This window comes from Phoxinus phoxinus (assembly GCF_949152265.1).
Source record: "Phoxinus phoxinus genome assembly, chromosome: 12".
Classification (NCBI taxonomy): Eukaryota; Metazoa; Chordata; class Actinopteri; order Cypriniformes; family Leuciscidae; genus Phoxinus; species Phoxinus phoxinus.
Window position 1 is genome coordinate 26534738 of NC_136887.1, and position 22227 is coordinate 26556964.

The 22227-nt window shown below is 36.2% G+C and overlaps 3 protein-coding genes across 3 annotated transcripts; 2 read left to right on the forward strand and 1 right to left on the reverse strand.

Moving 5' to 3' along the window:
• The first annotated feature begins 3499 nt into the window (after positions 1-3499).
• map1lc3cl (microtubule-associated protein 1 light chain 3 gamma, like) lies at positions 3500-5609 on the forward strand. Its single transcript, XM_079630893.1, has 4 exons — positions 3500-4066; positions 4359-4414; positions 4502-4608; positions 4875-5609. Exons 1-4 carry the CDS (start codon positions 4009-4011, stop codon positions 5032-5034), a joined length of 381 nt encoding a protein of 126 aa, XP_079487019.1. The 5' UTR covers positions 3500-4008; the 3' UTR covers positions 5035-5609.
• Positions 5610-7493: 1884 nt separating this feature from the next.
• On the reverse strand, positions 7494-15760 carry ehd1a (EH-domain containing 1a). The gene is made up of 5 exons (XM_079629813.1): positions 14829-15760; positions 12362-12459; positions 9627-10039; positions 8832-8996; positions 7494-8740 (listed from the first exon to the last, which is right to left on the reverse strand). The coding sequence occupies exons 1-5, from the start codon at positions 15224-15226 to the stop codon at positions 8213-8215; spliced, it is 1602 nt and encodes a 533-aa protein (XP_079485939.1). The 5' UTR covers positions 15227-15760; the 3' UTR covers positions 7494-8212.
• Positions 15407-22044, forward strand: ubxn1 (UBX domain protein 1). The gene is made up of 11 exons (XM_079629814.1): positions 15407-15523; positions 18514-18646; positions 19206-19268; positions 19347-19400; positions 19686-19798; positions 19909-19984; positions 20074-20265; positions 20993-21044; positions 21172-21294; positions 21432-21609; positions 21713-22044. The coding sequence occupies exons 3-11, from the start codon at positions 19210-19212 to the stop codon at positions 21751-21753; spliced, it is 888 nt and encodes a 295-aa protein (XP_079485940.1). The 5' UTR covers positions 15407-15523; positions 18514-18646; positions 19206-19209; the 3' UTR covers positions 21754-22044.
• The last annotated feature ends 183 nt before the right edge of the window (positions 22045-22227 follow it).

Here is a 22227-nt window from a genome sequence, read left to right on the forward strand (position 1 = left end):
AAAAATCGTATAAATGTATGAGGTGACAAGGTGGGCCTTTTATCCGTTTATATACTGTCTAGACTCTATGCTTTTATCCCACACATGGTGCAAAAGGCACAAATTATTGATAAAAATACGTAGGCAAGCTAAAATATGTTTTTAAGTATTAACTAACTTAATACTTTTTCAAAACAATTACTTTAGCAAAGTTTGTACTATTTTCTGTTTATTTTGATAAAATAATTCATTTTTGTTCAATAAATATATCATAGGCCTACTGTCATTAAAATATGTTCATTTTAAAAATACAGAAGTTATTTTACAAAGTAAAGATTCTGAAAGCATTGAATGAGATCCCATAATTTAATATACGTAGCTTTACAGCTGTAACAAATAAATATATTTTATTTAGCCATGCAAAATCAGTTTGTGTCTGTTTGTTTGTAAAAACATTCTGTGAAAAGGTATTCTTATCCAAGCAGTTCAATAGAAATGCTTATATATTAAACCGCCCTATAACACAAAAGGTTCTTTACATCCAGCTCGTCCTTTCTTTTTTCATCACTCTTAAAACTACACTAACTATTTATAGGCTAACTTCCAGCTAAAACCATGAAGTGAATGTGAAACCTCAAACTCCAGCAATTCTCTTCTATTTCACTTTTTTTCCCATCCTCTTTTCCCACAGATGTATTTTGTTCATAAAATCATTACAAATCATCTACTGTATTTTGCCTATATTAGGCTAAAATGATGTGAGCACATTCAAGTCAAATCCATAAACATTTATTTACTTTTCACCTGTTTTCAACCTGCTTTGAAATTTCAAGGTAAGATTTTAGGCAACACATTTGAACCAATGAGGGGTGTTTTGTTTAACTCCAAAAATTGTATTACGGTATCTTGACCATGTTGTTTCATGTCAGGCACATAATATTGTACACTGTTTCTTTCGTATCTCTCATTGACCTCATTGAGAAAAGGGGCATGGCGAGGATGGGCCTTAGGGTAAGTAAAAAGAAAAAAAGTGGCTTTTGTTCCAAACTCTGAGGCGCTTGGACTCCGTTTCACTAGTTATGCAGCCTGTAACACCATACTAACCTCATTGTGTTTGGGCTTCAGTCATCTCACAAAAAAACACAAGAGATAGTTAATCTTAAAATGGAAATAATTTACTCAATCTCATGTCATTCCAAAACATTCTCCTTTGGAACATAATTATAGACTATATGATTGCATAAAAAATAAATGCTTTTTTATTGAATATTGATGGAGCAGCAGATTTGTGTGAAAATAAATCATAAAAGTGGTTTGTTTGTTCAAAAATCTTACAAATCTACCCCACACATGGGGTAAAAGCTCACGAGCATGGGGCAAAAGGCACATTGATAAAAAATACTAGCTTAAGTAAAAGGTTTTAATAATGTCTAAGTTAATAAGCTCAAACCAATCACTTTAGCAAAGTTTACTATTTTCAGTTTATTTAAATAATTAATTTTGTTCAATAAATATATACTGTCATTAAAATGGTAATTTTAAAAATACAGGAAAAAAAAAATTTACAAAAGGAAAGATTCTGAAAGCATTGAATGAGGTCCCATAATAATTTAATAAAGCTTTACAGTATAAATAAAATATGATATTTTATCATATGATATGATTAATATTATATTTTAAATATGATAGTTTCATTATAAACATGGTGATTATCTCTAAGGTGGACAGGACACCCACCTTGATTTACCATCTGAATCTAACCATGTCTTGTCAACAAATGGAAAAGTCAACCATCTGTTTTTGTTCTTAAAAGAGAAAGTCAAATGCAAAATTTGAAGCCTATTGACCTCCATTGTGACTATATATATGTAACCCCTCAGGTACTCACCCCACTCTGTGTTCGGGCCTTGAACCAGGGTCGCCGGTGTGGGAGGCTTGCACGCTAACAGGGACGCTAAAGACCAAAGTCTCTAGTGTCCGTTGCTAATAATAATAATAACTTGTTACATTTATATATAGTGCTTTTCTCAGCACTCAAAGCGCTTTACATAGAAGGGGGAATCTCCTCAACCACCACCAATGTGCAGCATCCACCTGGATGATGCGACTGCAGCCATACTGCGCCAGAACGCCCACCACACACCAGCTTAGTGGTGGAGAGGAGACAGAGTGGTGAAGCCAATTCGTATATATATGAGGATGATTAGGAGGCCATGATGGACAGAGGCCACTGGGCAAATTTGGCCAGGATGCCGGGGTTACACCCCTACTCTTTCCCAAATCTGGAATTATTTGTGACCACAGAGAGTCAGGACCTCGGTTTAACATCTCATCTGAAGGACGTCTGTGCGATCAGGGGAGTGAGGTTCACCAGCACAGCTTACACTCACCCTCCTAAACCTCATTCCCATCCGGATCACGGCACCAATGTAACACCTCAGGTTCTACTCACCCCATTCTGTGCAGGCCTCGAACCCGGGTCACCAGCGTGGGTGGTGGGTGAACTAACTGCAGTCTAGCCTCTTGAGATCAAGGTCAAGGTCAAGGTTACTTTATTGTCCCCGAGGGGCAATTATTTGTACAGCCAGCAGATAAACACAAGGCACAACACACGACACAACCACAAAAAAAAAAGTACATTAAAACAGTTCTGGCAATTTTTTTAATATCGAGATCGAAGTTGGGATGAGAGAGTTTCTGTATCTATTTGACCTGCATCTGGGCATGGAATACCTACGGCCTGAGGGAAGTAACTTAAACTGGCCGGACAAAGGATGACTGGGGTCAGCTGCAATAGCTTGGGCCTTTTTTGCCACTCTTTTAGAATAGATGTGTGAGAGGGGGGGAAAGTTAATACCCGCAATCTTGCTACATGTTCGAACAATGCTCTCTAGTCGGTTTTTGTTCTTAGAGGACAAGGAACCAAACCAACAAATGAAACAAAAGGTTAAAACAGACTCAATAAAACAAGAATAAAACATTTTCATCAGAGTGGGGTCAATGTTAAAATTCCTCAATCTACGGTAAAAATCAAGGAAGTTTACCTGCACAGCTCTCACTCCATTACATATATATATATATATATATATATATATATATATATATATATATATATATATATATACACAATGGAGATCAATAGGCTTCAAAATTATTATTTTTTCTTTCTCCCAAATATCTTTTGTGTTCTGCAGAAAGTCATTCAGTTTTGGAATGACAGGAGGTTGAGTAAATTATGACAGAATTAAATTTTTTGTATTTTGTGTATTTTAAAGGTTATAAATGTATAGTCAATATGAACAGTTCACACAATATGAACTGCAATATTTGGTGGCCAAAACAATTTACAAATATATATTTTTAAATTTTTTACATTGTATTTTATGTATAATTTTTTAAAATAAAGACCCTTTTGACTAAAATTCTGTTATCTTATCTCTTTTTCAATACAAATAATAGCCTATAGGCCTATTAAAAACGAGGCATAGCCTAAAAGGTCTACGTGTTTGTCCCGTTACTTGAGTTCAGTGAACTCTCAACAGCACCGTCACGTAGGCTACATCAACACATCTGTCACGTCTGTTGTTCACTGTGGTGTTACACAAAAGCTGATGCCGTGATTATTAATTGAGGTGTGCTGGCACTCACATAAAAAAAAGCAGAGCTGAACTTCAAATAGCCGGTGTCTGTGAATGTTGTGCTCATTTAGGGCGACCGGTTATTGATCCAGCGCGAGGACGGGAGAGGCTGGGAAGAGGTTTTGAAGAGCTTATGTAACGGCTAATATCATCGCAAGGTCTTTAATTACGCGCAAGCACTTCTCATCTTTTTCACACTTCAGACTGTCCTCCCCCTCACACACACACACACACACACACACACACACACACACATGTATAAAGGCCGAGCCCCGCGAACTGAAAGCAGGCATTTGAGACCACCTTCATCCGTGGGCACTTCGTCAGCCCGGGCACAGCCTCCTCCTACCACTCCATCGTACGTCTCCATCCTCGTCAATCTCAAGTCAGAATGCCTCCCTACGAGAAATCGATGGAAATTATGCCTTTCAAGCAAAGGAAGTGCCTGGGTAAGTCATGACTTCACATCAACATTCAACTTTTTGCATTTTACTAACTCCTCGTCGCCTGTTTTGCATTGTTGGGAATGTTTTATAGGCTAATTTTATGTTTTCTACCTTTATGCTTATCTTTTTAGCTAAATACAATTTTCCACAATGCAGACAAGTTGCTATTTGGAGCTGTTTCCTATGTTATTTTCTTATTTGCTCTTATTCTTTTATATTTATTTGAAGGAAAGTGATTTTCAATGATCAGGAAAAACAAATAGCCTAATAACAAATATTTGTTCTTCCAATGTAGAAACAAGAAAAGACGAAGTCTGTACTATTCGGTCTAAGTTCCCTAACAAATTACCGGTGAGATGCCTTTTTGAATATTAAATGTTTAAACAACAATAAAACAGCAGCTATTTTTAACATTATACATTATGCTTTGTATTGTAGGTAATTGTGGAGCGATACCTTCGGGAGACAAAGCTTCCTCTACTGGACAAAACCAAATTTCTTGTCCCATATGAGCTGGCATTAGGGCAGTTCCTCAGTCTGCTCAGGTGTGTGAACTCTCTTTCTCAAATATAAAAGTAGATGCAGTTTTGGTCTTGTCATGTGACTGTTTATACAGCAGAGAATGAGTCAATGCTTGTTTTCTTGAGTCAGTGTTGAATACGTGTTGTGTGAACAGTGAATCATGAATGTTTTGCCCTGCCACGTTGTTTATGTCATCGGATGTGTGTTATGAGACACCGCCTGAACTTTCAGGCACTTTCAAACTATTATTTTCTGTAATGCCAATTTTGTTTTGCTCTTTCTCTTATAGAAGTAAGATAGCGCTAGAGGCATCTCAAGCTCTGTACCTACTGATCTCAGGAAAGAACATGTCCTGTTTGTCAACCAGCATGGGAGAAGTTTATTCACAGTTCAGAGATCCCGATGGCTTCCTCTACATAACCTATGCATCCCAGGACATGTTTGGGTGAAAAGACCCTCCAAAATGACCATGTGACACAGATCACCTCACATAACTCCAGACGGATGCCTTTCTGAGATCATAACTCACTATTGCTGCTATAAATGAAGACTCTCACTGTGCATTACACCTAAAACCACAGTCACACCTGGCCGAGAGGACTCTTCTGACCTCATTTCTCAGTAGTTTAGTTTTCTTTGAGGCTAATGTTGAAGTAAAATCAGTAGTTTTGAAAGAGGTTACAACTGAGCCGTGTAATATGAAGAGTGATGGCACTTGCACTACTCTTCAAGCTGCTCAGCTATGAGGCTCTGATTTCTGACAAGACACACAAAAAGGATGTCCTGTCCCTCAAAGGACCTGGGATGTCCTGTTACAATGAGACTGGGTTTGTTCGATGCTGGTTTTCTCTCCGTGCTCTTTCTGTGACTGCGCGTCTGTGTTTCTAAAACAAACACAGAGGAGACGGATCAACAAACAACTATTTGAGCACCTACTCTGGAATGAAAATGAGTGCAAACAACACAGTCACTATGTACTCAGCTTCAACTGCGGTTTATCCTCAATAAATCAGTTTAGTTCTTGAATGTCTGATTTGATTTTATTGAATGTACAGTTTATTCTGTTTAACATGGCACTAATATTAACATACAGTATCTAGTGACATGTACCATCAAAAAAGTGGTAGGGACCTATTTTGCTTATTTCTAAGTACAGTTTAAAGTGAACAATGTGGCGAGTGAGTGACTTATAAACATGCACACAGCAGTGAAGCAATTCTCTGCTAAACATCTGAGTCAGTGCTTTTTAGTTTCACACCTCTTCTAAAGATGCATCACCTTCTTACACATGGCTGTTATTAACCAGCATCTCTAATAAAAGGGTTTAGGTTACTGAGCAGTCACATGCGAGGTGCTATGAGGGTCTGGTCTAACAGATTATAGCTATAAACTATTTAAAAGGCTGTTAATTGCTCATTAGTGTCCCTCAAAATGCAACTATGCCCTCATACTTTATCCTTATCTAGCAAAGTGGTTTAATTTAAGATTAAGTGCAGCAAATATAGGGTGAGTTGAGGGTGGTAATTTTAAAACTTTCACATCTGCATTCATACTGTCACTTAGGGCATTACTGGGAACTTTAGCACCTTCCTGTCAAGTGTGTACTGAGAGCAGAATGCATTAACTGAGAAATGACAATGAGAAAGTTCAAACGGTGCTAAATTGAGGTTTCTATTGGACAGAATGCACATATCGCTGACAAAACAAAGTACCGGTATAAGTTATACACAAAGTTACAATTTGCTATTATTATTTTAATATATTTTAAAAATGTATTCCTTGTTATGGCAAAGCTGAATTTTCAGCATCATTTCTCCAGTCTTCAGAGTCACATGATCCTTCAGAAATATGCTGATTTGATGCTCATAAAACAATTATTTGTATTATTCAGTCTTGAAAACAGTTGTGCTGTGTGGAAATAATATTACATTCTTTTTATCGTGATTCTTTGATGAATAAGTCTTTACTGTCACTTTTGATCAATTTAATGCATCCTATTTCTTTGGAGAAAAAAATAGTCTTACTGTGCCTAAACTTTTGAGCAGTATATCAAAGATAAGCATGTACCATCTTTAGATGCATCTAAAAGAATTATCTTGAATAATGTAAACAAATATTTTAGACGTACTAAAAAAACTTGCAGTTGAACACGATCCAGTTGACAGTGAGGGATCAATTAAAAAAAAAATGAATGGGTGATTTTTTTTCCCCAGCTACATGTGTTGCAAGAGGGTTCACGTTACACTAAACTAAGTAATAGTCAGCTGTATGAGAAGAAGAAAAAATCAGTGATCAACTCCCAATAGCTGCCAAAGAAAACAAGACGCTGTACAGTGAAGCACCTCCACATGCCTCAACATGTTATAACAACTTGATGAGCAGAGAGAAAAATGACGCTGTCATTGCATTACTACCATTCCCAAAGTTACTCAGTTGTTCCACTCAAATTCAAAAGCTCTATCGATGCAAGTACATAGTTCTCTGTCATAGCACTCGTGAAAACAGATGACAGATATATATGAAGTAGAACAGATAAAGATACTTGGAGAGGGACAAACAGGAGGACTGGCTGCCAGATACGTGCGTTTGTGTATGTGTGTTAAAACACTGTGGTATAAAATGTTCAAACATATTTTTATTTGTTACACTGTTAATTTGTACATATAATTTAATTTGTAAATTTAAATGTAAGTTATGTTATAATATTGTATTATTTTGATGTCTTTATAATTATTCTATGTGTTCCAAGCTTAGGCAATGTATTATGTACACTCATGCCAATAAAGCAATTTTTAATTGAATTGATATATATATATACACATCTTTCACAACTGTTAATGCTGGTGTTTGTTTCCAAAGATTTCACTACATATTGCAATTTGTAGTGTCTCTAAATGCAGAAAACTCAGTCTTTGAAGCACATGTTTACAAATAAACTCTTTTATTGGTCAATGAAATTGCTGCATTCAAATGAAGGTGAAGGTTTCGGATCACATAATCCCAAAGGAAAATAAAGATACAGCCTCAAAATTATAGATACGTTATAGTACGTATACTGATATAGTTTAGAGATATTAAATCAGAAAACAGTATTCAATTTTCAAAATTGAAAATACAAAATACAGATATAATAGCTTTAAAGAAAAAGAATAAGTTAAGGACGTTTTTCAAAAAAAAGAAAAAGAAAACAGCAATTATGTTCGGATATAAATCATACCGGTATATGGAATATTTTTCACATTTTTGTTTCTTTAAAGAGCCCCTTAAACATCCTCTTTGCCTGCTGCTTTACGACCTCAATCCAATGTCCAGTAAACACAACAGTACCATAGAATTTAATTTATTTCTGTGCTCATAGTGGTTTCTCCATTTCTACGCCATATTAAAAATTAAGAGGAAAGAAAAAGTATCTCACTGGCACATGAGTTCTTCTTGGTTTGATCTCTCAGTCCTATCATTCTAAGCCAACCATTTTTTGATTTATAACCCTTCCTACAAATCTATGTTTAAGACAGAAATCCAGTTCCTGATGACAAGTTGTTTAACTGAATGGCCAAAAAAGCTAGAAGATATGGCTTGGGCAATTTGGAATGTAGCTGAGAGCCACTGAGATCCAATGCCGGCTCTTCAATTCTGCTCCGCCCGTTTGGAAGGTGGCACAAGGTGAGCGGGCAGTTTAGCTGGAAGCTCATGCCCCTCTAGCTTTACCTTGATCAGGTGATTCGCCAGCGCAAACTCTTCATCGTCCAGGTAGCCATCTTTGTCAACATCTGCCAGAGTCCAAATCTTTCCAAGCACTGTGTTTGGCAGCTTGGACTTCACCAGCTCCTTCTTAACCGTGGCACCAGACACCTTCCCATTAATTGGCGAGAGGGTGTAGAATATTTCGTCATAGGATGGCTTATCACGGCCCACGATCCACTCCAGCTCATCAATGCCTTCCCCTGCACCTTCTCCATATCCGTGACCAAACGGCCCGTTCATGGTTCCCTCAAACGCACCACCCTTCACTGACTGGCTGGGCATGGCGGCCTCCTCCTTACGGACCAGCGTCATGAGCTTAGCAATGTCATTACCTAGCATGTCTTCCACTGAATCCATTAATTTTGGTTTCATGACAGGAAATTTGGTGAAGTCCTGAGAAGCTAGCAAATCCTGTAAAGAAAGATTGTGTTATGTTTTTATTTTGAAAGAAAAGCTCTTTATAAAACTTGAATTTATTTGATAAAAATGTATAGCTTCATACCTGCATTTTCTTTAGGTTAGGAAAGTCTCCTGGTGAAATGTTGTGCTCTTTCTGAATCTTTTCATAGATTGCACCCAGGTTGGCAATAAGCTCTTTCTTTTTTGAGTCTTTGCCAAATACACTTGGCATCTCTTTCTTCAGAGAACTGATAATGTAAGCATGTACCTAGAAGAAAAGTATTCAGTTGACTCAAATTATATACAAGTAGCATTTGTGCAGTTTAGCATGTCAAAACTACGCTTCTCACAAGTATTAGGTTCCATCAGAAAATGAAAATAAGACGTGAAACTTAATCTGTGAGATCAAAATCCCGTACACACTCAATAGGGATTAAAGTTCATAAAAGTGTTAAGGTAAAAGGCATTTTCGTGGATCATCTACAAAACAATATGATATATTTTACACTAGCTCTCAGAAGCTTGGGATTGGTAAGATTTTGTTTTTGAAACAGATCTATTATGGTAGCCAAGGCTGCGATATTTTCTAAATAATAAAAATAAGAGTCAGAATTGTAATATAGTAAAATATTAATACAATATTTAATATAATAATATTTTATGTTATATAATAATTTATTCCTGTGATGACAAAGCTGGATTTTTCCATGATCCTTCAGAAATCATTCTAATATGCTGATTTACTGTTCAAGAAACAGTTTTTATTCTTATCATCAATGTTGAAACCAGTTGGGCTGCTCAATATTTCATAGATGTATACCATTAAAAAAAAAAAAAAATCTTGCCGATTCCCAAACTTTTGAGTAGTGTACAAAATGTGCAAAAATGTCAGTTTCACCTTAGCGAGACGTGCTCTTTTGATCAGATCATTGAGCTTCCGTAGGGCTGCATTCCTGGGAAGACTCTGAATATCGTTGAAGAGGTCCTTCTCCTCCGCTTCAAACAGCTTCCTGTTATCTGCGATCAGAAGCGGCTGAGCCCAAAACGAGCCGATATACACTCGGACCACCTCGGGGGTGTTTATGATCTTCCCCAGTGACCACATGAGGGCACCATACACCCTCATCAGCTGCTGGGTGCTGATCTGGTCAGCTTTGTTCAGAACCACGCGCATCTTGTCCTCGTGGTTTTTCAGGGCCTTGATCACCTCTGAGAACTCATCAGAGATGTCCAGCTTGTGGGCATCGAAGAGCAGGATGATCCTGTCCACTCGTTCGGCGAACCACTCAAGAACTGCTGCAAAGTCATAGCCTGAAATTGAGAGAAGATACAAAGAGGTGCATTAGATTGGGTCCTAAATCAAAGCTCTGGAAAGAGGAAGTCAGCAGGGCTGCATGCAACATGCTTTATTTTAGAAAAGGAGGTCAGGGATAACGGATTTGATTAGCGACAGCGTCATCTGATCTCAGAGAATTCAGATCATTGTATACAGCAACTATAAAGCAGTGTATTCAGAGAAAGGAGATCTGCTACCTGTGAAATACCTGGTGTCTCTGTACTTGAATAGAGTCACCTATTGTCATCAAACTTTGTCATCATTTACTTTTTCTGTAGAGAACCAGTGGCGGTCCTGGCTCAGTCATAATCAAAGAAAAATTACATTTTCAAGTAAAGAATGTGTGATTTTTGCCACAGTAATTTAGATGGCAATAATAATATTAAACAATAATTATGTTAAATAAAAATGTGCCAAAGAAATAGACCAAATCTATTTTTAACCTACAATGATTGTGATATAAATACCGGTAGTTGTATTTACTTTTGAAGTTACAGTAAAGTGTCAAACTCTAAAGACTATATAATAATATAATAAACTATTATTAAACAAAATCAGCAATAAGGCTGTCAGAACTATAAAAAGTAAATATAGATAAGAGGTGGATTCTAATAAAATAAATTAAATGTTTATATTTATTTTAAATGATTACATTTAATTCATTTAGTTCTAACATTTTAAATAAAAATGTACCAAAGAAAAAGAGAAATATATATTTTTTAAATTATCACAATATAATTTTTTTTTTTTTTAAAGTTGAACAGTTCGATTAGGCATTTTACTTCTGACCCAGGAAAACATGAAAATTCAGAAAAATCACATAATCAAAAAAAGAGATTGAAAACAGTCAGTGAGAGTTGCTTCTGGGAAACCTGCTAACATTTTCGGAGAAAAATATCACATGACCCTGTACCACACAGGAACGTTTAGTTCCACATTTTATAAACTCGATGCCATTTCATGACACTATTTCCAGCAATTCAGTGTAAACACCTTCACACACGGATGAATTCCAGTTGCAATAGTAAACGCAAACGGCAAGATGACATCATAATAGCAACCCATGGCAACACTAGAACACAAAGGCTGTTTTAGCAGCAGTCAGACAGAAATGCTCAAACAGCCTTTCATGCTTAATCCCACACAGCCACAACTGTGGCACATTCTGTTGAGTCTCTACTGGGACTAGTGGTGTGGAAGCCTCACGGTCTGTAGCATGACTGCTGCGCGTCTATGGTATGCTGGGGCACCTTGATCTCAGTATCTGGTTACTGTCTCCACTGGCCCCAGAAAGGACAAAAGGGTCACATGGCTCTTGAGACATATCCTGTAACAATGCCACATTTCTGTTTCTTAACAGCTGTCTCTTTGTGATGTTGCTATCTGTATACTATCTACATTTGTACTCTGCAATAAGTTGACACATGGGCTAACTCAGCGTTTCCTTATATTCTTCCTGTTCACAGCTGAACGAGAATGGAGCGTACATCAGATAGTGACTGTGTGGAATATCAGACAGCTCAAAACACACATGGAAGCTACCAGTCATATGATAATAAAACACTTCTTCCACCCACAAAACCTTTGTGGTGGTATAAAAAGAGGAAACTGGGAACAATGCGGTCGGGACTATTTTGGCACAATAGTTTTTCCCTTTTAACATCAGGCCAGTTCGACTGCTTTTACATGTGGAAACAAACTTGCCTGAGCAGCTCTGACATCCTGCTTTATTTTTGTTACGTCTTCATTTAATGCAGTACAGCATAAATGACTATTATTAGGGAATAAAAGATATTCAAATCCTTCCTGTATTAAAGGAAATCCACTTAAGATTTCACACAATAGAGTTTTTAGGAAAGACTTGTTTTACTCGCTTTTCTTCTTTCAGAAATAAACAAATGTGAATTTACATGAGGTCACAATAAAGTCAAACTCCAAAGATTTGCATAGGATCAATGCAAGTATTACGCTAAAATAGATTCAGACTAATAGATTCATACAGGTAAGTCAAAATAATTCAAAATAAATTCAAAATAATTCAAAGTAAAAAAAAGTCCTATAATTATGTGAAGTGGCAAGAAGAAAGAGCAGCAAAATAAATGTATGATTAAAGATTTAAAAAAAATGTGAGGGAGTATAAAATAAATGTATCATAATTCAATTATCATGCAATTCTATTATATATATTAAATATTTAAAAAATGAATACAAATAAAAATAGAATAATGTAATTATTATTATTATTAAATGAATGTGTAAAAAATAAAATAAGCCAGAAAGCACCCAAGGCTGCTGACCTCTGCTGATCCTTTGTTTCTCCCCTGACAGGATGCCTGGAGTATCGATGATACTGATGCTCTCCAAGACGGGGTTGTTTAACTGAGCACACATGAACCTACAGGTACAGAGAGAGACAGTGTCAAACTAGGAAAGTGCAAGAGACTGTAACAGGTTTGGTATGTTTGACAAACAGAAAAGAATAGCAGCAATTTTAAAAACCACACAAACCAATAACTTCCTTCTGTAACTACATAAATGTTTCAGTAAGCATGAGAATGGGACTGAAGTTGAAATCTCAAAATGCTGTAATAACACAATGAACTTTGGCTATACAAAGACAGTCTGTTTACAGTGATTTACAGTCTTTTCTGTCAGCCTACAGCACTGCCCAGCTGCTTACTCATACGCATGCGAATCTCTGTCACAAGCCCGATGCTTACAGCTAGAACTTTCTTAATGAAGCAAGCATAGAAACCACTAGAATAAACCTGTTACCCACAGACATCATGAACAAGACACTTATAGGATAAGGACATAGGTTCCCTTAAAAAAACACCATTTATGCTTCCTCAAGCCATTGTTAAAAAAAACAGTCACAAAAAAAAGGAGGCTTCATGATCACATTTCATTTTATTTTTTGTTTGACAGTGCTCTTTTGTGTCATCTAATAACAAACTTTAAGTAACAATTACTTAAAAAGGACAGAACATGCACTACTAAAGCCCTTTTTTACCAGGCCAAAACAAAAATCCTAGAAGACATAGATAGGTCATAAACTGGGCTGATAAATAACCAAGTATCTCTCTCAGAAAGCAAGGATAGGCAAACTTCTCCCTTTTTTTATTAGAATATTCACCTTACATATTATATAATGTGAATATTCTACACATTAGAATATTCTACACATTGTCCTTTTCAGACAATTCCCTCGTTCTGAAAAATAGAGGATGTTTTAACATTACAAAATGCACGCGAGTTTCATATTGTGAAATATTCAAAAATCTGACACATGGAAGTTTACTGCGTATAATTTCATAATGACCACAAATAATCATGTGACCAACACCAAAAGTGGGAAAAAGAGGAAATATCATCAGAATGAAATACCATTATTATTGTATTGTGGGTTTTATGGTTCTCTGTTTGGGACCGAATATGTATTTCTGCTGAATTAGCCTTGAACCTTTTTCCACTAGCATATGGTAGGCCACTGGTAATCCCAGCCAGTTTCAATCCGCTTGTGTAAACTCAACACCTGACACACACCACCCAGAAATCTGTTACAGCTATTGTAAAGTCAACGTGGAAATAGTTCAGACTGGCATCACACAACATCACACTGCGTACTGAGTGTGGGGTACAAATGTCCTGGTTAGGTGTTGCCTCATGTACTGTAACTGTATGATGGGAAGTAGTTTAAAAAGTTAGTTTGGAAAAGGAGACGAATAGACTAACAGCTCAAGAAACATTCAAGTTCAAGACCTTGGTCTGTGTGACATCTGCTCTCAGCATATGCAATGATGACTCAAACACACAGATGGAAACGATGACACAACTCTATAGAAAGCGAATAATGACTGAATAATTGGTCATAATTAAAAACAAATGGATACAGTAAAGCTTCTTTCGTCCATCTCTGGGGAAGTTCCTCAAAATACATTTAAATGTAGGCTAATTATTATAAAATGACTTACATCTATTTTATGATGAACATTCATGAACATCAGGAAGAAAACAAATTTTTAAGCAGTGAAGCAATTATGTTCCAAATTATTATTTTATTATTTAAAACGAAAAACTATTCACCACTGTTCTATTTACCAAAGTCAGTGTGGCCTGGTGTGGCATAACTAACAGGCAGAAAGCAAATACATTGCCAAGTGACAGGAAAACCATAAAACAAACAGAGAGGATTTATTAAAAATATACATTTAAATATATAATGATATTTTATATATTTCATATAAAATGTATACATATGTTTTTATGAATAGCCTATCATCATTTGAAAAGCCAGTTTTGTTCAGGTCAAAATAATTTTTTGTAAATAAAATATATATACATTTTTACTTTATGGTTATACAGAAAAAAGGCACACCAGTACTTTTTTTTTACTTAACTCTTACTACTAGGCTACTTAATATTTGAAGAGTCAAAATAGCCTACTTGTAGAAAATCTATGAATGGTATTTTTTTTTTTTTTAATTCCAATAATTTGAGACGTGATTTAAACTAGCAGATCATCTCAATTCGTCATGTGTCAAACATTTGTCAGTGAACTTTAACTGAGATGCTCAAGTCTGCAAATGCAGTATTGATAAGAGTCAGAGAAGTGCTACGCACTTTGGCGTATTTCCTGATTCATTACCATACGGTAGGCTACTTGCCTTAGTTTACCTACTACCACACCTGTCATTTCATACAGTGACACTTGAGGTATTTATCAATGGACTCTCTTATGCTTCTTGATAAATGGTGTATTACCTATTGAGGAACGCGTTACCAAAGGCGTTGAGTTTTCGGAAAGGCTTTTTTGGATCGACAACCAGCGCATTACCAGGTATCATGCCTTCCTGATCACCGTGCATAACCGCTATGAAGGAATCCGTCGTCGGCTCGGGGCCTATTCTCATCCCGGGGAAATCCTGCTCCATTAAATGCCTAATGAATGTGGTTTTCCCGGTCGAGTACTGTCCCACCAGCAGGACCATGGGCTTGTTATCAAAGTCAGCATCTTCTAAAGCCGGCGAATGGAAGTCGTGGAAATGATAGGAGTCCTCTAAAGGAAAGAGTTTGGTGCGGTAGAGGCGCTTCAGTCCCTCCGATACGTTTAGGAAAAGATCTGGGTCTTTCTTCCCTTCTCTATTAGACCAGCTGAACATGATGGTCGTTATGCGACGATTCTAATTCGAAAGGAAAAACTCGAATCTGCGTTCGAGCCGGTTAGAGCTAAGGCAACGTCCTGTCGAAAGTTTGACTGTCCCAGGTCCCACCCCTGTACAGTCAGTCACCTCTGCGTTACGACAAGCAGCACTTCCCTTTTTGGCAAACCCCTGAACTGTAATGCAACGCGTATATCTGAGGCTTGTTGCAACACTTCTATGACCGTGCGTCGTTTAAAGCAACATTAGCTGTAATGCTAATCTAATCGGATCGGATCTCTTCTGAACTTTCTGCAGGTAGCTGCTATCTAAACCGTGTTTCGCATGCGGAACGTATATACTTCATAATAAAAGCCTCGATTTTGTTAAAACAAACAATGGAATGTATTCATGTTGAAGTACCTAAAGCATTAATATGAGGGCGGATAGCATTCGATTACGCATAATAAATACATTCTTGAAATGAGGTCGCCAGTTATGGAGCATAAGGAAGGACCGAATCACTGTGGCTACGTGGCTCTTACGAAGCTGAATGAATCTAGTAAAAAAGAATCTAGTTAATATCAGGTTAATATGCATTTTTTTCATGTTTTACGTTACTATTCTGTAAAAAAAAAAAGTTAAATAAATTAAAAAATATGAAATAAAAAATAAACAAACTTATTTTACTTTCATTGAGTCAGGAATACCAGGACATTTTGGTTACTCAATTTGAACAGAAGAAAATGTGCATTGTTTCCAAAGTTTGCAACATTGGAACATATGTTGCATACCCATTAAGACTAAATAAATAATAAATCATAAATTCATAACGTCACTAAACAAATAAACCCGAAAATGTACTTAGATAAGAGTGGAAACCTTGTGGACACAAGTGGCAATTACATTCTAAACATCAGCATACTGTTACTATTTTTGTCATAGAAAGCTGTGGTAAAAGTAGTAGCCTACGAGTATGCAGTTCCGAACTCAGAAATTCTTCTGCTGCCAGTTTCACAGCACAACCGGATGTAGTAGAATATTATTAGCATATTTATACTACAACTGACAGAACTCACATTAAACACTTTATTGTATTTTATTGTTAAATAACACGTATATCTATTTATTTCTAAATGCATTTTACAACCCATGTTCTTGTATTACCAATGATGATGAATTTGCATGTCACATAGCCTATTTGTAAATGTATACAAATGCATTATAATTGATACATTATAGTAATGTAGATGATAACTTGTGAAGGAACAGTTCAATGTGCAGGATGAGGCATGGAGGGGGTAAAGGATTCACTTCCGGCTTCCGTCACATGTGACTCTCTGCACGGTAACAGCTTCTCCACTGGCACTTCAATAGTTTTCCACATGGAGTGGCTGTTACACCCAGTGAGCACCAGGAACAGCTCTTAACACCTACTATGCTTGTCCAACGTCCAACCAATTTTATTCTGTTAATAAAGATAAGAGATCAACAGTTAGAACACCCTTCTTGTCAGAACTAGAAATTGAATTGTGCCATTTTAAGGATAGTCGTTTGATTCGAAAGACAGAAAAACTGCAGGTTTTGAATATGATGTTAGTATTTATCTGTATTTAACTTGTAAAATCTGTATTTATTTAAACTGTAAATTTGCACCATTAACTATTAATTTGCTGATCTCTTTCTTATAAAAGAGACTTTGACATATTGAACTTTACATCTTGACTCTGTTGAAAGTTTTAAAGTCAAAGTCATAATTACATTTGTTAAAATTAAAACTTCTCTGTCTGTTCTATGTGTAATACAACAATCAATACAACATATTCTTGACTAATTTCACTTAAGTATGCATTTAGAGATGTTTACTCCGTCATTTGTTAATACAAATCCTTCCCAAAAGGAAAACTGCACAGCATAGGCCTATTATGGAAATGAGACTTTCCATAATCACAACAAAAAAAGTACTAATAATAAATTGTTACATATAACTAACCTTTTCTGTGTTCTCCTTTGTATGAGAAGGTGGGAATTATGGTTGAAGCAATGTCATGATCTATTTAAGCACACAAATGGCTGGAAATAGAGAGAAAGAAAAAAAAGAGGAAAACAAGGAGCATGAATGAATTTCTGTCATACAGAAGAAGAATGTCAGAGAGGATGTTGTTGGCAGATTAATTATTATACATTCATCCAATAAGTAACAAGGAGGCCCATCCCATATGCACTGTTTGCACATTCACCTGTAACATCATATCTTCACCTTAAACACCTTGCAAATGGACATTGGGCACTTTGGCATACATTGAGCAAATTATGCTTATATTGTCCCTAAAATTAAAACTGACTGTTGTTTAAAGTATTTTCATTGTGACTAAACATAATTACTGGTTAGAATACTGGTTAGATGATTTTATTTGAACCGATGCTGTTACTCACTCTGAACCCACACAGGATGTAAATATATTATTTTCCCATGCTTCACTTCTCCTTCTTTTAGAAATAAAACCACATGCAGTTTCTCAACAAAATATTCTTCTCAAAAGCAGCGTGCTTATAAAACCTGTTTAAACATGCCATTTGGTTAATGCCAAATATATATGTCTTTTAAGGGATAAAGGAAACAGAATTATAGGCTGCACCAGTTTAGAAAAGATTCTTCTTATTTTTTTATTAGATTTGACTTACGTTGACATGCATGTAGCCTACACACGCAGGTTTTTTTTTTAAATTAACCCTACCCTTACCTATTTTTTTTTGCATTTGTACATTTTCAAAAACATTACTGATTTCAAAAATCAACACACACACACACACACACACACACACACGCACACGCACACACACAGATTATATAAATTATACTTTTGATCCATTTAATGCATTTTTGCTGAATAGAAAAAATATTTTTAGAAAATCTTATTTACCCCAAATGTAATAATATTAGGCAGCAAAAGCCGTTTTCAACATTGATTATAAGATTTTTTTTTTCTTAAGCACCAAATCAGTATATTACAGTAATGATTTCTGAAGGATCATGTGAAGACTGGAGTAATGACTGCTTTGTCATGTTTATTTTTGTATTACAGGAATACATTACATTTTAAAATATTCACATAGATATTTCATTCAATAAAAGTGTGTGTGTATATAATATAATATAATATAATATAATAGGGCTCTAATATAATATATAAATATACTACCCTAGCCTACTAACTAAAACAATTTTATAAAAATCTTAATAACTGCTTTTTATTGTGTAGTTTGTTTTCTACCATCTATTGTAGCTAATCATTTGTATTGTGTAGTTTCTAATCATGTGGTGGTAGTAGTACAGTCTATGGGAAGTAGACTACACGGGTCAGAGAAAGGCGCATTTTCGCGAATTGGCCGTCGCGGGATTCCGTAGTGTGTGGAAGCGTCCCAGTGCTGATAACAAATGTAAGTAGCTGTTGAACGATGTACAGGGCTAATTAATGATGAAATTAAGTAAAAAATATCGTACCCGATATACTGAAGCGCTATTACTTAATAAAGAAAACTACGAGCAGCTCTCTAGAGGATATTAGCAAGGCAAAAAACAATTAGCTGTTGCTGGAGGCTGATCAGTGTTAGCCTGCCAGCTAGCTGAATTTGATCATGTGTTTATCAGTATAAATATTATAATCACACTTATTGTAACGGTCAGATATGATTGTTTATGTAGTGAGGATATGACCATGTGACAGTCAGAAAAATAGAATTAGATAACCTCATTGTTTCGAGCTGGTGTAACGAGTCCATACCCAAATGTATCACTTTTTTGTATTTTAAATTGTACATCTATAATATATTTTAAGCTTTTTCTGTAGAAAATAAAGAAATCGTCCTTTAAAAACCCTTAATTCTATGAAAGGTTTTGTACAAGCAAGAAGGGTTTTATATTTATTTTCTCTTTATTTGTGAACTGTGAAATGCCATGATGTTTATTGTTATAATGCTATAATACACTTATTTTCAGCACAATGGCTGAGTGCACTACCTTAGACAGTTTGCTGGAAATGGGCTTCGACAGAAACAGAGCGTAAGTGATGTCTTTACATGGATGTTTACAGTACACCCTAATCCAGTATTTTGCACTCACCCAGTGATTGTTTTGTAGGGAGAGAGCAGTAGCACATACTGGAAACCAGGGCATTGAGAGAGCAATGGACTGGTGAGTCATGGATACATTTTGCCAGATGTAAAAGGCTTATCCGGTCATGATTGTTGATGCCCTAGGTGAGATTAGGCATGACCGAAGGGGGGGAAAAAAAACAAAATTTTCATAATTTTATTGTTATGTTTTAAAAGTAAACTGCAATGCAATCTGATAGCCAGTAAGCATTTTCGTTGTATAGAGAAGGTGTGATTTAATTGAAATTTTATCAAATATATCATAATAACAATAAATAAAAAATATTATTTTGAAAGTTGCATTTACAATTCTGTAACTGTACAGGTTAATGGAGCATGAGAATGATCCAGATATAGATGAGCCGTATGTTCCACCTGCTGGGAATACTCTTAGCTCAACAGAAGAACAGATCCAGTCTCCTACAGAAACCTCTGAATGTATGTTCTTCTAATGCTCCTCGCTCTCAATTTCATGAAATCATTGTGGTCACACATCACAAAATGTTACTTTCTCTTTCACTTTTGACTTAAACCAAAACAAAAACCAGCTATTGAAGTTATAGACGAAGAGGGAGATTCCAAGCAACCTATGACAGAGGAAGAAAAGAAGGAACAAGTAAAACGGTTTGTGCTTTGTACAGCTGACCTTAAAATGTATGAATGTAAAAAAGCATACATTGTAAAGCTGACAAAAATGATTGCTTTTCTTCCAGCCTGGAGGATTTGATGAAGGCAAGGCAGGAGGAGAGGAGAGAGAGAGAGCGACAGGAGGAAGTAGATAGAGAAAAGCAGAGAAGGAAACACGGCCAAGAGCTGCTGCAGGTTAAACAAAAGCTTCAGGACGACGAAATGAAGAAGCTGGCGGATATGCGCAGGAGGGAGAAGATGGAGGACAAGCTTGCCAAGTAAGACGAGCATGGATATAGTACCTGTTGGTGTTAAGTATTAACTTTAATTCAGAGGTTCTCAATCGATTTGATTCCAAAGCCCCCAAAGGCCCCCGTGACTTTTCCAGTATTTTGTGATCAACTGGACAAGCTCCATTTAGAGCTTGGCTTATCTAAATATTCATGGCATGCCCATGCAGTTATAAGATTTTATTAATTGACATTACTTTTTCAAGTCTAGAAATCATAATTAAAAAAGTGATGCTTTTTATAATAATTGTTTATTCATAGAATTTTTTTCAAAATAAATATGTAAACAAGAAATATATAGACATTTTTTTTAGCACTTTTAATCAGCCCAATGCACACAGCCGTATTGCACCATTATCCCATTTCACGGCCGCCACAGAGTTAATACGGATTTTAGGCGAACTTGGCAAATAGGACAATAAGGCAGTGATAGAGGTATACTGCCCTAACCCTAACTAAAGCCAAATTTTGAGCAAAGTGGTCTTTATTAATTCATGCGCATCCATACTAATTTTTTTCATAGTAAAATGGCAGTGACGCACAAAGGAAATTGGTTATAGTATACATAAACTGGAAATTGTGAGCATGCAAAAAAATATCCTGTTTCTCGCTAAAGTCTGTATACTTTTTAGTATTGCAAAGGTCTCTTTAGGGGCTCCATACGTTGAGAACCACTGCTTTAAATGAAAGTAATAACCTGTGATCCTTTTGTCAGGCAGCGGGTTAAAGACAAGATTGCACGAGACAGAGAGGAGAGGGCACGAAAGGTATTCATTTACTTACAATGCTTTTACTTTGCTCAGGCTACACTAATATTCATATTTCTATTGTGCCTAGTACAATATATATCAAGTATGTAAATAATAAATTACAAAAACCTCTGTTTCTTGGCAGTTTGGAGGCGGTTCATCAAGCACGGGTTTGTCATCTCCCCCCTCTGAAGCCCCACCACAGTCTCCACCTGAGAACCAAGGGGCTCCTCCTGCTAAGAAAGACTACGATGAGTGTCGGATACAGGTACTGCCTCAACACGCACGCGGATGTTGACTTCTGTTTAATTGAGCTGATAGAAATTATTTTCAAATATGTTTTTATGTGCCTGAATGATTCACCGAATATATCACAAAATTTAAACTACTCCCTTTGGTCATTAGGTGCGTCTTCTAGATGGAACCACCTTGAGTACTGTCTTTAAGGCTCAGGAACCTCTGGCTGCTGTGAGAGTCTATGTTCAGATGAATGGGGCAAACGGAGAGGATTTCAACCTCATCAGCCCATATCCTAGACGCGTGTACACTGAGCTAGACATGGAAATACCCCTGCGTGAGCTAGGTAAGACCACCTATATTGATCACAGTTCTTTGTCTCCGAGGAATCAACTTCAGACTTTGTTCTCAACATCAGTCATTTATGGAGCTTTCGTTTTACTTGACAGGTCTGGTGCCTTCTGCCGTCCTTGTTGTTACCAAGAAATGAAGTGAAACGAATCTAGAAACAAGCTGTTCTTCCAGACATCAATGCAAGATCAAGCGGATGGAGACTATGTATCAGTGGACTTATACTGCAATGATTTCAACTCAACAAAGCACCAAATATACAATGCAATGAGTTGATCAGTAATTTCATCAAATGTAAACCTGCCGATACCGCTAAATAAAGGGCCAAGTGAGTTCTCACAGTGATGAACATTGAGAAGGTGGTTGTTACCTTTGTTTCACGACATGGTAAAATATGACATTTTTAACAATAAAATTCATTTAACTCTTAGTTGTATGATTTGAATTTTATGATGGCTTTTTGTAAATAATAGAGCTTTATCAGGGACTAGCAGTTCTCAAGGCTCTAGATATAATATTAACAAAACTATGCTATATAGAAATGCATGTTCTTCAATAAAAACAATAATGTTTTTTTTTTTTAATGTTTTCTGGGTCCCTTATTGGGCCCCAG

Coding starts and splice junctions, on each gene's coding strand:
- ehd1a (XM_079629813.1), bottom strand. CDS start 15,226: ATGTTCAGCTGGTCTAATAGAGAAGGGAAGAAAGACCCAGATCTTTTC. Junction 12,460..14,828: donor GGTAACGCGTTCCTCAATAG/GTAATACACCAT, acceptor CTGTACCTGTAG/GTTCATGTGTGCTCAGTTAA. Junction 8,997..9,626: donor AAAGAGCACGTCTCGCTAAG/GTGAAACTGACA, acceptor CTTTTCTTCTAG/GTACATGCTTACATTATCAG.
- ubxn1 (XM_079629814.1), top strand. CDS start 19,210: ATGGCTGAGTGCACTACCTTAGACAGTTTGCTGGAAATGGGCTTCGAC. Junction 20,266..20,992: donor ATGGAGGACAAGCTTGCCAA/GTAAGACGAGCA, acceptor TCCTTTTGTCAG/GCAGCGGGTTAAAGACAAGA. Junction 21,045..21,171: donor GAGAGGAGAGGGCACGAAAG/GTATTCATTTAC, acceptor GTTTCTTGGCAG/TTTGGAGGCGGTTCATCAAG.
- map1lc3cl (XM_079630893.1), top strand. CDS start 4,009: ATGCCTCCCTACGAGAAATCGATGGAAATTATGCCTTTCAAGCAAAGG. Junction 4,067..4,358: donor CAAGCAAAGGAAGTGCCTGG/GTAAGTCATGAC, acceptor CTTCCAATGTAG/AAACAAGAAAAGACGAAGTC. Junction 4,609..4,874: donor CAGTTCCTCAGTCTGCTCAG/GTGTGTGAACTC, acceptor TTTCTCTTATAG/AAGTAAGATAGCGCTAGAGG.